The sequence below is a fragment of the Sapajus apella genome, unplaced genomic scaffold (genome assembly GCF_009761245.1).
Source record: "Sapajus apella isolate SASKATOON/1434 unplaced genomic scaffold, GSC_monkey_1.0 scaffold13, whole genome shotgun sequence".
Classification (NCBI taxonomy): domain Eukaryota; kingdom Metazoa; phylum Chordata; class Mammalia; order Primates; family Cebidae; genus Sapajus; species Sapajus apella.
The window spans coordinates 24,800,229-24,816,579 of record NW_022436953.1 but is presented as its reverse complement, the minus strand read 5'-3'; the positions used below and the strand labels follow the sequence as shown (position 1 = coordinate 24,816,579).

At 45.9% G+C, this 16,351-nt stretch overlaps 1 protein-coding gene across 17 annotated transcripts in view; it reads left to right on the top strand.

Moving 5' to 3' along the window:
* Window positions 1–400: 400 nt before the first annotated feature.
* The window catches only part of FGFR2 (fibroblast growth factor receptor 2), a 117,896-nt gene continuing 101,945 nt past the window's right edge, over window positions 401–16,351 (top strand). For 6 of the 17 annotated variants that reach the window (XM_032281849.1, XM_032281848.1, XM_032281845.1 and 3 more), the window contains exons 1-2: window positions 800–891; window positions 4,849–5,125. In XM_032281849.1, coding sequence (XP_032137740.1) covers window positions 4,960–5,125 — 166 coding nt within the window. In that variant the 5' untranslated portion in view covers window positions 800–891; window positions 4,849–4,959. Of the gene's footprint in view, window positions 892–2,719; window positions 2,896–3,682; window positions 4,256–4,279; window positions 4,705–4,848; window positions 5,126–16,351 lie in introns of those variants that run through there. The other 11 variants (XM_032281838.1, XM_032281839.1, XM_032281834.1 and 8 more) reach the window with 7 other exon arrangements.

The following is a 16,351-nucleotide window of genomic DNA, read 5'->3' as shown; positions in this document are numbered from 1 at the left end:
CTGACAACCCTCCCCGCAGTACCAAAAGCAGACGCATTTTAAAGTCTCTTTAGGGGGTGGGCAGGGTTAGAGCCTTCGGTCACTGGTACTGAACGCGGCCGCTCCGGGAGCCGCTGGCCAGCCTCGCTCGCCCGGGGAAGAGGGAGGAGGTGGCGCGGGCCGCGGGACCAGGCCTTATTCGGAGGCTGTAGCTGCATCCCCACGGCCGGATCGCGGCCGGGCCCTCGCCTCCCCGGCCGGTGTCTCGGGCGGCTCGGAGGCGTCGGGAGCCGCGCGGGGCTCGGGGCGGCCCGGGCGCGCGGCGCTGATTGGCAGAGCGGGCGCCGCCGTCCAGGAAACGGCTCGGGTTTCAGCGGGGGCGTGACCCGCCGCGAGGAGGCGGCGGCGGCGGCGCGGGCGGCGGCGGCAGGAGAGCGCGGTGGAGAGCCGAGCGGGCGGGCGGTGGGTGCGGAGCGGGCGAGCGAGCGCGCGCGGCCGCCACAAAGCTCGGGCGCCGCGGGGCTGCATGCGGCGTACCTGGCCAGGCGCGGGGACTGCTCTCGGGCTGGCGGGGGCCGGCCGCGCGCCCCGGGGGCCCCGAGGCCGCAGCTTGCCTGCGCGCTCTGAGCCTTTGCAACTCGCGAGCAAAGTTTGGTGGAGGCAACGCCAAGCCTGAGTCCTTTCTTCCTCTGGCTCCCCAAATCCGAGGGCAGCCCGCAAGCGTCATGCCCGCGCTCCTCCGCAGCCTGTGGTGCGCGTAAAGTCCGGGAGCCTCGGCGCCGGCGAAGACCCGAGGATCCCTTTTCTGCTTTTGGAGTTGCTCCCCCCAACACCGGGCTCGTCGTTTTCTCCATCCCGACCCACCCGGGGCGCGGGGACAACACAGATCTCGGAGGAGCGTTGCCATTCAAGGTAATCGCCGCGCAAGACGCCTCGGGGAGCTTCTCCGCCAGCCGGGGAAGTGAGCGCCAAGGGAGCCCGGGACGCCGGGTGCAGCGTCCTCCGGACGGGGGGCGCGGAAGGACTGGCATTGTGGGGGACGCTCCCTGGCCTCCCTCGGTGGCTGCATAGGTGATGGGGGAGGTGGGTGCGTGCTGACGGCCCTTGTTGGGGAAGTTCTGCCTCTGCCGCCTTCATCCAGATGCTGACATCTGCCCCTGGTGCAGACGCCCCCCTCCCTGTCAAACCCTGGCGGGCGCTTTCCCACTGGCTGGGCGCGTTCCTCCAACCCCAGAGCAGACGGGCGGAGGGTTCGCCTGCCTGTGGCACAGCCCCGCAGACCGGGTCCCGCGGAGCATCTCCGAGGTGCCCCATCCGCGGGTCCTGGGAGCTTCCGTAGCATCCATGCACCGCGAAGACCCCTGTCTCGGGAGGGGGCCGCTGGGGTGGGGCCAATGACATCTCGTAGGGGTGGTGATAGCCAGGGGTGGCACTGTTGGGGAGGCGACGGCCCGGGTTCCCGGTTTTCGATGCCGGGGCGCCCCTCGCCCCGCAGCCGCTGTCGGCGCTGGAGGGAGCGCAGCGCTCTTGGGGCTAGGGGGCGAACTGGACCGACTTTTTCTAGTTCGCCTGCCTGCTCCGCCGCAGCGGCTGGGAGATGTCGAAAGCGCAGGCGAGTTCTAACTTGCGCGCTCATTCTTTCGGCAACGGGGCCGCGCTAGGGAAATCAGCCGAGGGCCCTGCGTGGCGCTGGCTCCGACCCTCGCGGCCCGCGGACCTGGCGCAGGAGGCCAGCCCGGGGGCCCCTAGCCTCGGTCGCTCCCCTGGCAGACCGCTCCCTTGCAAACCGTTCTCCAGACCTTTCCTTTCTCCCAATTCAGTCAAACCTACCCTTAAAGGCAAACCTGCTTTCAAACTCAGGGCACCCATTATGTGTTTGGTGTGAAACGCTATCAACATTTAAAATTCCATTGTCCCCGGGTCCCAAATCCCTGTAAATCTTCCACCGGCCTCGACTCATTTTCATCTGAAAAGCCTGTTTAGTTTGAAAAGAAAAGCAATCAGGCGCCCCTCTCCCTCTCCCTGGAATGTCAATTAAAATGCAGATTTCTCTGAGCTCTTTAGCGCCCCGAGAAGGGGGAGAAAAACGATATTTCGGGCAAACAAATGAAAGAAGTGCTGTCCCGAAAGGGGGGTGGTGGGGAGCACCCCCAAGCTGTCTGCGAGTTCTGATTGGACGCAAGCATGAAACTGGGAGGGCATTGGGGTCCTGGCCCAGTTTGTGTTTTTTGAGATTTCAATTTGTTGAGGAATTTCTCCCCTAGACGTGACCCCTTGACAGCTCCCTCTCCTATTCAGCTGGGGAGAGGTAGGGAGGCCTTAAGCGAAGAGATGGGTCTGCGCTTTGGAGGAGCCGGGCACTGTTGACTTTCCTGATGTGAAATCTACCCAGGAACCAAACAGCAGTGTTCCCTGTGGCCGAGCCAGCAGTGGACCTATCACCTCTTACGCGGAAGCCCAAAGCGGAGGGCTCTGTACTGGCCTGCCTTCTTAGAGGGTCGGGATTTTGGGAATACGGTAAATTGAAGAGCCCAGCACAGGCCTGGCATGGGGACCACTCCGCAGCCAACCCCTTCCTGCTTGTCACTCTGCCTGTCTTTGGGGGCAGGCTTGTGCCGAGGTGAAAATGGACGGGGTGGAGGGAGGGTGGGGGGCGGGCGGCCGAGAAGAGCCATCCATCAGAGGGAGGGTGACAACGCCTCCCGCGTGCAGGCTGAGAAGAGAGTTCCCTTTCAAGGGGAAAAATAAACACGCTGGGGCTTTCACTGGGGCTCAGACTCCAGGAAGGATTATGGTATTGAAGGCAGGAAGCCGGGATTGTGGCCGCCAGCGGCATGCTGGGCCTGTGTTCCCAACACCGAGCCTGGGGACCTAATTATCCTGCCTAGGAGGTCGCACCATACTTTTGTCCACTCGGTGAGGAATTGTGCAGACCTGTCGCCTTAGGTCTCCGCCTTCCAGAGGTTTGGGGAGGGGGCTGCTGTGGAGCTTGGACCTGGAAATGGCTGAAATGCAAATTTTTAGTGTGGGCTAGCGGGATGATGGAATGGCTTGAGATTCAATGGAGGGCCCTGTCCACCTTTCTCTGCCTGAAACTAACAAGGCTCCTCTGGCAGGGACAGGTGGGCGATGAGGCTGGGGAAGGAGCCTGGGGCGAAACCTCTGCGAGGACTCAGGATTGTTCTGAAGTCCTGTTAGAGGTAGAGAATTCCCCTGCATTCTGGAAATGCTTAGTAAATCAATGAGAATGTTTGTGTACTTTCCTCCCACATGTATGTAGAAATAGATCTGAAATTATCTTTTGAGGCTCTTGACTTTAAGAGGAAAGAAAAGTTAGGAGGAAAAATCCTTTGAGCAATCTGAAAGCACACGCACACACCATGTGCACACACACACACTGTAGACACACAAGCTGCACACATACTTTTCTTGCTTTTTCTGTGAATCACACCGTTTCACCTGTGCTATCTTAGAAGCAGAGGTTTTCTTTATTCCTCCTTTGGAAATGGCGTGGCATATTCTTTTCCTCATCCATTTTTATCCTCAGTCACAGCTAAAAGGAGCAGTTTTTATGATGAGATTTGGGGAGGCTTCAGCAGTGTTGAAATCCTATGTCATAACTTGAAATCGAGTGGGTACATAAAAAATGTGGAGTTTAGAGATTTTTGTATTAAAGGCCTCTCTCCAATCCCCAGTCTTATAAATGTGGTTCATTCCTGCGATTCACAGATTCTGAAGCCTGAGTTTGATGTATCTCTTCTTGTGATTGTTTTAATTGTTTTCTAAAGTTTGTGCATTTTGACGCTACACTTAGTCATATAGGGTACTGAGTGAAATTAAAGTTATTTGGAATATATGAAGCTTGGAAAATTCTCTTTCCCTTGGATCAAATGGGTGAACAGAATAGAATAGTAATTTGAGTGTCCTCTTCTAAATTATACTCTGAAAATTTAGCCAATAGGTTAGCATATTGAAAGTTATTGGTCCAATCACATGCCATGACTATAATTTACATCATCATTGTTAATAAATTCCTGCATTATTCATCAGAATTTGCATCTGCTCAGTTTCCTAATCCTTCTACAGAGGTCGAAGACATTTAGCAGGCTGGGATTGCCATTTAGTCACAGGGGAAGGGAATTCAGGCTTCGAAGTCCCTTTTGGATCAGCTGTGTTGAATGCACCGCAGTTGTGTTCACTCTTTGTAAGTGGCTGCTTGGCGGAAGACTGAAATACACTTCTCCATTCGAAAATGAATCCTGACAAGTGTAAACTGGTGGGAATTTTCTGTAGCCTTCCTGGGATTCTTTTGATTTTGCTGATCTCCTTTCTTCCTGAGAGCTCCAGTGAGGGTGGGACAGACCGCTTAGCTGAGCTCTGGCCCAGCAGAAATACAGAGCTGTGAGCAGATGCCTCCAACAGTTTAGCTTTCTAAAGCCCAGCTGGTCTAAGAGAAGGGAACGAAGTTGGTTATGCCAACCCGAGCATTTTTAACTTGCTTTTGTGGTTGCCCTTGAAACTGAGGTCACATTGCTTCCCTCGTTGAGGCCAGTGGAGGCGATACTGGATAGTAGAAGAGCCCACACATTGCCTCACTGAAGTGGCTGCACGTATCTGAGTCCTGCAGCTACTGTTTTATCTCTGTTTCTTAAAAGTAAGCTTTCAAAAAGATTAGCCTAACACATTTCTGTGGACCGGTCTGGTGGAATCACCTGGGATTCTGAGGTGAGGATGGAAGGCTTTTGCAGATAATGAAAAAGAACTGTGTTTGCACGCATTCGAGAGGCTGAAAAATGGTTTTATCCCACTTGGGCTGGAGTGATTTAGCATTGGGGAAGATTCCCTGACTCGCCAATCTCTTTCCTTTAGTGACTGCAGCAGCGGCAGCGGCGGAGGCAGCAGCGGCAGCGCCTGGGTCCCTGAGCCCACCGCAGGCTGAAGGCATTGCTCGCGGTCCATGCTCGTAGAGGAAGTGAGCAGATGGGATTAACGTCCACATGGAGATATGGAAGAGGACCAGGGATTGGTACCGTACCCATGGTCAGCTGGGGTCGCTTCTTCTGCCTGGTCGTGGTCACCATGGCAACCTTGTCCCTGGCCCGGCCCTCGTTCAGTTTAGTTGAGGATACCACATTAGAGCCAGAAGGTAAGTCACTGAATTTCACTTCTCAAGTTTGTTTTGGGATTTGTCTGGGGGCAGATCCTTAAGGCCTGTTTTACGATCAGCTACCCTTGCATTGTAAATGAAGCTTCTAAGAGTAACTGATCATGGTCTCTTGGCTCCCTGCAAGGCAGAGATGGTGAGGGAAGGTCCTTTGCAGCAACACTGCAGGCAGAAGGGTGTAGTTGGTGGTTTCTTGCTGTGTGTGTTTCTCTGTGCTGGGTGAGGGAGGCAGCTGGGAGCTAGCTCACCTTTATCCAGTGCCCAAGAGAGCTGGGGAAGGGACGAACCTTGGGAGGATGACTGTCTTCTCTAGGCTTCCCCAGCAGCCCTCCGCTGCTCACAAATGTAAAGAATTGCTATTTTCTGACAAAAGGAACCACTAAGAGAAATTGCCAACATCTGAAATGCTGACGTCTTAGTTTCATTGTTTAAGGGGAAAAGAAGGTTCTGAAGTTTAGTATGGAGAGAGAGGTTTGACATCTTAGAATTGTTTTTAGCCTTTGTAATTCATGATACTTAAGCAATGCATCATCAACAGAGTGGCAGATTCTATTTTGGGTAAACTCGAAAGGGAATCTGCCAGGGGATCTCCTCCATCTCTGAGAACTTCCAAGTGTCACAGGGCATGCAGTCATGTCACAGCTTTGGAAATCTCATTTTCAAGGTGTAAGTGCAGTTGTGAGGACTACACGAAGCTGAATTATTCAGCTCAGATTTGGAAGCTTTCTCCCAGCCCTTTGGAGACAACGTTAGCCAAGCCTCTACTTGGTGCTGCATTGAAATCTGTCATCAGTAGGGAATATTGGTAGCTGAGTTATTTTTTGAGTGGTAATCCGAGAATAAAACGGCAGATCTCAGCACTCATCGCCACTTAATGAACCTGTTTGCGGAGAGCCCACCTGGTGCCTGCCTGGCTTTAGGAACCCACAGCAGTCCGAGTGGTGCCTGGGGTCAGCTGAGCCACTCTGGGAGCACGTCCCGTGCATGGGGTGAATGAACAGCATGCTTACCCAGTGGGGTAGTGGGGGAGAGGACAGAGAGCCCAGCCTCCTTAGCCAGATCAGGACAATTTAGGAAGGAGGGTTGTGTCCATCTGAGTTGAGTGTTCTGAGAGACATGGGCTCCCCAGGAAGACCCCGGGCATGCGTCATTAAAGGATGAGGACCAAAGCACTTGTCACCTGAAGCAATCCTGTGGGACTGGGGAACTTTTGGTTACACAGAAGAATGGCAGCTCTTGTAATTAACAGGTGCGGTCTCTGGGAAGGAAAGCTGGTAGGAGTTTGCGTCTGAGGCTTGTATAGCTACAGCTACAGGCCGATTATGGAACTGCCTCTTGGTGGCTTGTGCTGGGACATCAGGATGAATGTAATTTGTAATGGTGGTGCATTTTTACAGGGCTTTCATGTAAGAGGGAAAAAGTTCCGGGTTTCTGAAAGTCATGCCTGTACTTCTTTAATTTTACTAATAATTAAAATGGATGTTTCCCTAATTGCTGGTTTTCCCTTGAGTGCGTGGCTCAGCATAAACCGAGGAAGCTGAGCTGGGATTTCCTACAGCGTGGCCTTTAGGAGCAGCCCAGGTTAGGGAAAAACTGTCATTTTTCATTTGTTTTTTCTGGGCAGCGTTATTGTGAGTTTATTTTAACATAAAGTGTAAAATGGTCCCGGAGGATTTGTTGTACTGTATTTAATTCTTGAAGGAAGTTTAAAAGTGTGTGTACATGCGGGGAGGGACAGGTGAGGCAGAGGGAAGAAATAGTGGAGAGGGACGAAACTCCCCAAATGAGTCTTTGTGTAAGAATTTAAGTCCAACAATGTGTGTATTGTTGGAAGCAGGCCTGCTCAACCTGGGATCTGTGGATGCATTTACGGGTCAGGAAGGAGGTCCGTGAAGTTCTTGACATTTTAGGGAATATTTTGTTAATGTCCTTTTTTGCATTTTTCTGGGCTCATAGCTTCCATGAGCTCTGAGTTCATTTGCATCCAGTATTATGAGATGGAAAATAAAAGATGTCTTAGAGGAAGGTGCAAAACCTGACAAAGAGGAGGCTTTGGAAAAGCATGCAAGGCCGGGGCCTCAGTTTCCCTTTCTGTCATCTGAGGGTTTGAGAAGATGGTCTTTAGAGTCTCTTCATTAATAGTCATTTACGAAACGGAGATTTGCTCTTGTTACCCAGGCTGGAGTGCAATGGCACCATCTCGGCTCACCGCAACCTCCACCTGACCAAGTGATTCTCCTGCCTCAGCCTCCTGAGTAGCTGGGATTACAGGCATGCACCACCACACCTGGCTAATTTTGTAATTTTATAATAGAGATGGGGTTTCTCCTTGTTGATCAGGCTGGTCTCCAACTCCCGACCTCAGGTGACCTGCCCTCCTCGGCCTCCCAAAATGCTGGGATTACAGGTGTGAACCCCTGTGCCCGGCCTAGTCATTGAATATTAATGTCCTCACAAGTCTGACTATTCCCCTAAAAGGTTGTTAGGAGATTTCCATTTGACCTGGACATAAAGAGCAATTAGCACAGGGGTTGGCATCCAGTAAGCACTGGGTGCATGGCCTTGTCACCATTGTCGCCAGTGAGCTGGGAACATGGGCCTTCCCAGTTCTGTGGGCTAGCCAGGAGCCACAGTGTCAAAAACCATCTAGGCTTTTGGCGAAAGTTGAGAAGAAAGTTGTTTTTGGATGGAGGAGGCCAGTGGTGTTTCCAGGAAGCTGTGTTTGCTTTCTCTAGGGGCTGCACTGCCCCTTATCTGTTAGTCTAATACCCGCCGCTGATGGAGCCCTAAGACCCGTTCTTCTGTTGCAGGAGTCCTGCTATGGTGTCAAAGGTGATTAGGAAGGTCATTGAATTATAGATGAGAAAGGAGTTTTTAACAACTGAAAATCGGCTCAAGTTTAGGCTCTGTGCTGTTGAATTGGAGAGAGAGAGAGAGAGAGAGAGAGAGAGAGAGAGAGACAGAGAGAGAGAGAGAGAGAGAGAGTGTGTGTGTGTGTCTGTGTCTGTGTGTGTGTGTGTGTGTGTGTGTCTGTGCCCCTGCCCACCAGTTCTCCATGGTTAGAACAACTATAGCTTTAGTTAACAATAAGTTCTACCTTGACCTTCTGTCCACCAAGGTCTTATCTTGTAAGACTTTTTGGTTTGCTAATTTATTTGGAAGCTCAGTTTAGATAATGTCTATTGGAGAGGAGAAAAATGTGACTGAGAAGTTCCAGGAAGAAGCCTGGGCCCTAACGCTGGAGGATCCTTTATTTTTGTCCCCTCAGGGAAAGGTGATGTTCAGTCATTTTGGCATTGTACCATATTATGTCATGTCATGTCATATCGTATCATATATCATGTCATATCATATATCATTTGTCTTCTGGACACTTTCTGAGATAGTAGCAGTGGGGTTGGGTCCGCTCAATTGACCTAAGAAAATAATCTCTAGAAGATTTTAGTTTTTAATATTTCAAATTAAGTATGATTTTTGGTCATTCGTGCTATTTCCTATTGATCATTCATTGTTAATAGGGGACCGGCAGAGGAGTGAAAACATGGTTATTGACTTGAAGTGGGGCAGTCCTCAATGCCAAATCCTGTTCTGTTGATTAACATTATAAATATTTAAGTATAGTCAAGCTTGATTACCCCAGAGGAGGCAACCCTTACTTTCAAGTTCTTCTTGACGTTGTCACCTTCTCTGGTTAATTAAGGCATTGTTGACATTAACTGGCATCTTTGTTTACACCAACCCAGTAGGAGCTAAAATGAAAGGGCTTTTCCAGCCCTAAACCCTTTCCCACCCTCCACAGAGCTTGACTCTGAAAAGTAACAACCTGAAAAAAATGTAGTTTATGTAGCAATTTTTTGGCAATCTTCTGAGGGCTGATGCTCTTCTGGACCAGTGTGAGTTGGTCCAAAGTTCAGTAGCAGAGACATTGAGGTCAGGACTTGCATGGAGACCTCCCCAAGTCAGGTTTTTCCTGTAGGGTTTAAGTCCTTTGTTAGAAGTATTGTAAATGCCATAATATTAGCCATAGACATTTAATAGCAAGTTAAAAGAAAGGAAGAAAGAATATATCCGCATACCAAAAGTGAAAGATTTAAAATAATCTTCTGTTTCGTATTATCTGCATCTTTGTTTCTCAATATGAGTGTTAATATTTAAGAGTTGACTGTAACTTGATAGTTAGCTTTGGAACAAGGACTTATTCTTGGTCAATTAAACTAAATGCAGGCTTATGCAGTTAAGTACACAATGAAGTACGCATTCTTTATTAGTATATAAAGTGTTTCACAATTCATAGGCAAAGAGCTGTGTTTAATATTACTTACAGAGCAGAAATCTGGCAAGCCCAGAGAACTGGTACTTGTATCATTTCTACACTGGATCTCTCCGATTGGAATTTGGGGTATATGTGTGTGTTTCTGTTTTGTCTGTTTATTTTAACCAGTTAAAAGACAGAGAACTTACTATGCCTATAGCCCTGCATTAGGCCATAAATAAAGACTTTATTCCTTTCAAGTCTTTCTGACCCAGTTGAGGGTGAGAATTCAGATAACCATAGCAATCTAATATGAGATGTTTCTAATATCAGGCTTAATGAATAATTACATGGCTGTGAAATAGTGTTTAAACTGGAGGTGATTTGTTTAATGTTCGTAGGCTCAATAAAATGTACCCTACTAGTCTTCCAGTTTGCAGACTGTTGTTTAGGTGTGTGTTTAGCCGGGGCAATTGTTAAAAACCCCCTCCAATCTAGCTTACTCTTACATTTCCATTGAGGCTAATTTTGAAGAAAAACATGGGGAATTGATTTTTGGGTGCCTGCCTGTTAAGCTAGGTAGGAAATACAGCTGGTGTGCTGCTCTCCACTGTACTGGTTTGATTCTTAGCAGGAGGACGTCTCTGTAGGCAGTTCAGAAATTGTGTTTTGGAAGTTTTTTAGGCTATTCCACAGATAATTCTGATCCAGTAGGTTTTATGCAACTGTGCAAAATGCCTGTGGTCTTTAGGTTTAATTTTTTTTTTTCCTTGAGAGATGACTTTAGCCTTTGGTTTGTTTCTGTTTTTTTTGAGACAGAGTCTTGATCTGCCACCCGAGCTGGAGTGCCATGGTACAGTTGTACCCTTACTGTACCCTTGAACTTGGCTCACTGTACCCTTGAAATCCTGGGCCCACGGGGTCCTCCAGCCTCCTGAGTATCTGGGACACAGGCTCATGCCACCATGTCTGGCTAATTTTTTAAAAGTTTTTTCTAGATATGGGGTCTCGCCATGTTGCTCAGGCTGTTCCCCAACTCCTGGCCTCAAGTGAGCCTCCAGCCTTGGTCTCCCAAGATGCTGGGATTACAAGTGCGAGCCACCACGCCTCGTCTAGCTTTAAGTTTTGCATGTTTTCATCTTTTTGCTGTATCCCATATGAGATTTAGAGATGGCTCTACTTTTTTTAGCTTTCCTAGCATTGGAATGCTTGGTGTTGCCAAACATACCTCCCCTTTACCACACCGTCTTCCTAACTTGCCTGCTTAGTGTAGTTTGGCCAAGAACTTGAGGCCAAGTTTTTTTTTTTTTTTTTTTTTTTTTTTAATTGAACTTTTATTTTAGGTTTAGGGGTACATGTGAAGGTTCGTTATATAGGTAAAGTCCTGTCATGGGGTTTGTGGTGCAGATCATTTCATCACTCAGGTATTAAGCCTAGTACTCAATAGCTATTTTTTCTGCTCCTCTCTCTTCTCCCACACTCTACCCTCTTTTGTTCTTTTCTTTGTGTTCATAAGTTTTTATCATTTAGCTCCCACTTATGAGAATATGTAGTATTTGGTTTTCTGTTCCTGTGTTAGTTTGCTAAGGATAATGGTCTCCAGTTATCCATGTTCCTGCAAAAGATGATCTTGCTCTTTTTTATGGCTGCATAGTATTCTATGGTATATAGGTACTACCTTTTCTTTGTCCAGTCTGTTATTGATGAGCATTTAGGTCAATTCTATGTCTTTGCTATTGTGAATAGTGCTGCAATGAATATTTGTGTGTATGTGTCTTTAAGGTAGAATGATTTATATTTTTTTCAGGATATACCCTGTAATGAGATTGTTGGATTGAATGGTAGTTCTGCTTTTACCTCTTTGAATAATCACCACACTGCTTTCCACAGTTATTGAGCTAATTTATACTCCTATTAACAGTATATAAGTGTTTCCTTTTCTCCGCCACGTCGCCAGCATCTATTATTTTTTGACATTTTGTTAATAGCCATTCTGACTTGTGTGAAATGATGTCTCATTGTGGTTTTGATTTGCATTCCTCTAGTGATGTTGAGTTTGTTTTCATATGCTTGTTGGACGCATGTATGTCTTATTTTGAAAATTGTCTGTTCATGTCCTTTGCCCACTTTTTATGTGGTTATTTGTTTTTCTCTTGTAAATTTGTTTAAGTTTCTTATAGATGCTGGACATTAGATCTTTGCCAGATGCATAGTTTGCAAATATTTTATCCATTATGTAGGTTGTCTGTTTACTCTGTTGATAGCTTCTTTTGAGTGCAGAAGCTCTTAAGTTTAATTAGATCCCATTTGTCAATTTTTGGTTTTGTTGCAATTGCTTTTGATGTCTTTGTCATGAATTCTTTGCCCATTCCTATGTCCGGGATTGTATATTGCCTAGGTTGTCTTCCAGGGTTTTATAGTTTTGGGTTTTACATTAAAGTCTTTCTTCTATCTTGAGTTGATTTTTTGTATATGGTGTAAGGAAGGGGGTCAGTTTCAATCTTCTGCATATGGCTAGCCAGTTATCCCAGCACATTTACTTAATAGGAAGTCTTTTCCCCATTGCTTGTTTTAGTCAGTTTTGTCGAAGATCAGATGGTCACAAGTGTGCGGCCTTATTTCTGGGCTCTCTATTCTGTTCCATTGGTCTACGTGCCTGTTTTTGTACCAGTACCATGCTGTTTTGGTTACTGTAGCCCCACAGTATAGTTTGAAGTCAGGTAATGTAATGTGATTCCTCCAGCTTTGTTATCTTTGCTTAGGATTGCCTTGGCTGTGTCCTTCTGTAATCAACAAAAGTCACGCTTTTTACAATTTTCTTTTTCCTCGCCATGATTTATATGTGGTGGCTGACTTCTATTTATATAACTTCAAACTCTTACCATTTACATATTCATACAAATGTGTATTTAATCATTGGTACGAGCCATAGTCATCCTTGAAGGGTGTGTGTCAAGTAAAATAGGCATGCTTTAGATTTTCAGTAATTTCAGTTTTGGGAAATTTGTACCATGGCAGAGCTTTCAGATGCTGAATATGTCATTTTCTCTGCTTTGGAATACCGGAAGTAATTCTGTACCGTGGTGGAACTTTGGCCACTTAAAAATTTGATTCTTTTTGACAGTACTGAGAGGGCTAAACTGTGGTATATTCTTTTCTTTAACCCCTTGTCTAACTAAAGAATGGTAAATTCCAATTCATTTCAGAATGGTATGCACACATATTGAATTTCAGGTTATACTGAATGTGTTTTATGAGGAGGCTAAAAATAGCTTATAAGGAAAATGCTGATAGATTCAGGAATGAGAACAAGGGACATATTTATTTGTATGATTTATGTAGCACCTTTCTTGGAGACAACTCAGTTCTGAGCTCTAACATTAATAAACTCGTCATGATTATTTTTGAAACTTTGAGCTCCTATATTACTATATGTGATCCATTTTTATTACTTTATTTTAGTTTTTAATTTTAATTTTAATTTTTTGAGACAGCAGGGTTTCGCTCTTGTTGCCCAGGCAGGAGTGCAGTGGCGTGATCTTGGTTCACTGCAACCACTGCCTCCAGGGTTCAAGCGATTCTCCTCTCTCAGCTTCCCAAGTAGCTGGGATCACAGGTGCCCACCACCATGCCCAGCTAATTTTTTGTAGTTTTAGTAGAGATGGGGTTTCACCATTTGGTCTGACTGGTCTTGAACTCCTAACCTCAGGTGATCTGCCCGCCTCTGCCTCCCAAAGTGCTGGGATTACAGGCGTGAGCCACCACCTGGCCTATGTGACCCATTTTTACACCTGACAGCTTACTGTTAAGTTTTCCATAGTGACCCGTGGTAATATTTTAAAAGTATCTAGATATTGAAAAGGCCAACTGTATATATCTATGGTGTATGTATGTGCTTGGGGGGTTGTGCTATAAATTGAATGTCAAGATCATTGCAATGGTTAAGTTTAGAGTTTAAACTCTTTGAACACCCTAAAAGTTCCGATTGTCAGTTGATAGTGGGATTGCCCCCAAAGATGTATGGCTGCCTTAAGGAGCCTTCTTGTCCTGCCAAGCCTCCTGGATTACCACTAATACATATTGCATTTCTACCTGGCTGCATTAGACACACAATTTAATATATATCGTGGAAATGTTTCAAATTTAAAACCACTCAAAGTTTTAAAAGAATAAGAACCCCCTATGCATTTAATCTAAATTCTGTATCTGCCATTCTTAAAAATAGAATGGAATAAAATCATTTTGAATGGTGCATGGTATGCTTTCTGGAGATATAAACTAGCAGAGGGAAGGTGACCTTGGGAGGTAGATTTGATTCTCCCATTATCTACTGATGCTGTGACTTCAGAAAAGTTAGATAGCCTCTCTGAGGTTCAAAGATAGCCTCTATCTTGAAGGGTGAATGTCCAGATTAAATGCAAATGAAATTTAAATCCCCTACTGAAGTTCCTGGCCCAGAGTAGGTGTTCATTAAATGCTGATTTCTTCCCTGCCCTACTTCCTGTCAAAGTAAATCTAAAACCAATATTTCCTGGACCGATAAGATGGTTACTCTATAGTATATAATGATAATTGTATGATGAGAGGCATTTACATTAATTAAAATGTAAGACTAGCTCTAGGCCCTGGATTAGTCCAACCCTTTTTATTATCCCGGGCTTTTGCAAGTCCCATGGATGGGATCAGCCTGCTGCTTGCAGTCCAAATGGTTCCAGGTTGACATTGTTTCCCCCCTCTGTTGAAAAACGGCAGTTGCAGCTCTGTAATAATAACAGCAGACACATACTTCATGAGGAACAATGTATTTTGGCAAAAGAGTTTTCTGTTTGAGGCTTCAAAATACAAAATACCCTGTCACATTGCCATTAGGCTCTGTAAAGAACAGTGGAGAGAGGTTTTGGGATCAGTTGGGGTGGGGTGGGGGGGGGTGTGGTATGTTCTGCTTTTGGCCAGGCTGGAGAGGGGAGCTCCGTAACATGTTGTGGTCATCTTTGCCTATAGTGACCTCCCCTGAACACTCCTAGCTGAGGTTTTCATCTGTGTGGAAGGGACCTCGAGGAGTTTGTAATGGGACCTACAGTACTGAAGTGGGCAGGAGCTGAACAAGTATTTGCATATGGTACCCCTATGGAGGTTACTGGATGGGACAGGCTATGAAGTGAGGGCAGTGTGGATGAGGTCATTTTTTTTTTTTTTTAAATTTTAAAGAATAGTATTTTATTGAATAAGTTTTATTCACAGAAAAATAAGCTATAATCTACAATGAATACCAGATTATACAGCAGAAAGCAATTTTCTTAGTTTTCTACACTGATAGAAAGGTACTTACTAAGTGAAAAAAGCCATAAAATTATATTCAGAAATATAGTACTCTGTCTCAAAATATTTCACATGATTATTCACAATACTAATACAATGAGATCAGTTATTCAGTCAGGTTAGAATATAACGGTAATGAAAAAAATGAAAAATCTAACATAAATTACATTAAAACCTTTGTTACATAAAATCAAAAATGCAAATTTCTTACTAAATACAGAAAATCGGTAAAATATATAGTAATTTAAACTATTACATTAATGATACAGAATAAGTGGTAAACTCCAAAAATCTATAGGCATATCTGCAAACTTCAGACTTCAAAATAGAATCTTACCGCTCAAACATTAATGTAGCATTTGTCTAACTTTTTTTTTGTTTTGTTCTCGAGACATGTTTCTTTTTCATTTTATTTACTTATTTATTTTTATTTATTTTTATTTTCATTTTTTAAGACAGGGTTTCACCATGTTGGTCAGTCTGGTCTTGAACTCCCGACCTCAGGTGATCCACCTGCCTCAGCCTCCCAAAGTGCTGGGATTACAGGCGTGAGCCACCGCGCCCGGCGAGACCTGTTTCTTCAGCTTGTTCCTTGAGATGATGATGGTGATGGTGATGATGATGGTAACTGGCTACCATTCATTGAGTGCCTGTCATGACTCTGTGCTAGGTACTTCAACATATACTATCTCTCATCTTAATCATCCAGAACATCTCAGGTATTCCAATTTTCACTTTATGCACAAGGTTACTGAAACTCTTGGGGACTGAGTAACTCCTCCAGGACCTCATCGTTAGTGAGTGGGGGCCCAGGTCTTTGGGGTAAGAAAAATTTCCCAGGTGACTCCTTCTCCTTCCTGAGCAGGAGGAATTTTTTTGTGGGAGAATGTGGTGACTCCTCATTTTTTCCTAAATCTGTCATCTAGCTATTAAACCTATAGGGACACTGCTGGTTGATTCTATTTCTTTCTCACACATCCACACCAAATTTTCCTAAGTCATTTGAAGAAAAATTCCAGGCAATAACAACGCTGTAATAACTATAGTTTGTGATTCTTCTAGAATGGCTTCTGGTAGCATGTGGCTTACCTGAGTGCTGCCAAGGAGACCAGAGGGAGACTGGGTCCTGGCTGGCGGTCCAGGCTGAGCCCCTCTGTAGGAGTCTAGAACAAGAAGGGCTGGCTTCTGTTCCCATTGGTGTGTGAACCATCTCAGCAGAGCTGGCCGTCCCCAGTTATTCATTGTCCTGAATGTCTCTGCTGGTTTGTCCCAGCGTCTGCTAACCCTTAGCTGCTGCCACTTTGATATATTACGTCAGCTTTCCTTCCCAGCATTTCTGAGTTACGATTGGGTAGGAAGTCAACGCCTACCTGCATAGACAGACCCCTGTGCCCGGGACTCCCACAACCTGTGGTCGTGGAAATGACAAGCACCTATCCGGCCCTTCTAATGTCACTTTCCTGCAGAGATTAGGAGCAGAGACTAAGAAAACCAAAAAAGAAAAAATTCCAAGAATGAAAAGGCTAAAGCAGAAATACTTCCTCTTCCTCCAGTCTCAGCCAGGAAGGGTGTCCTTAGGGGAAAAAAAGAGGCCATTGAATGGAGACCACTTTTTTTTTTTTTTTTTTTTTTTTTTG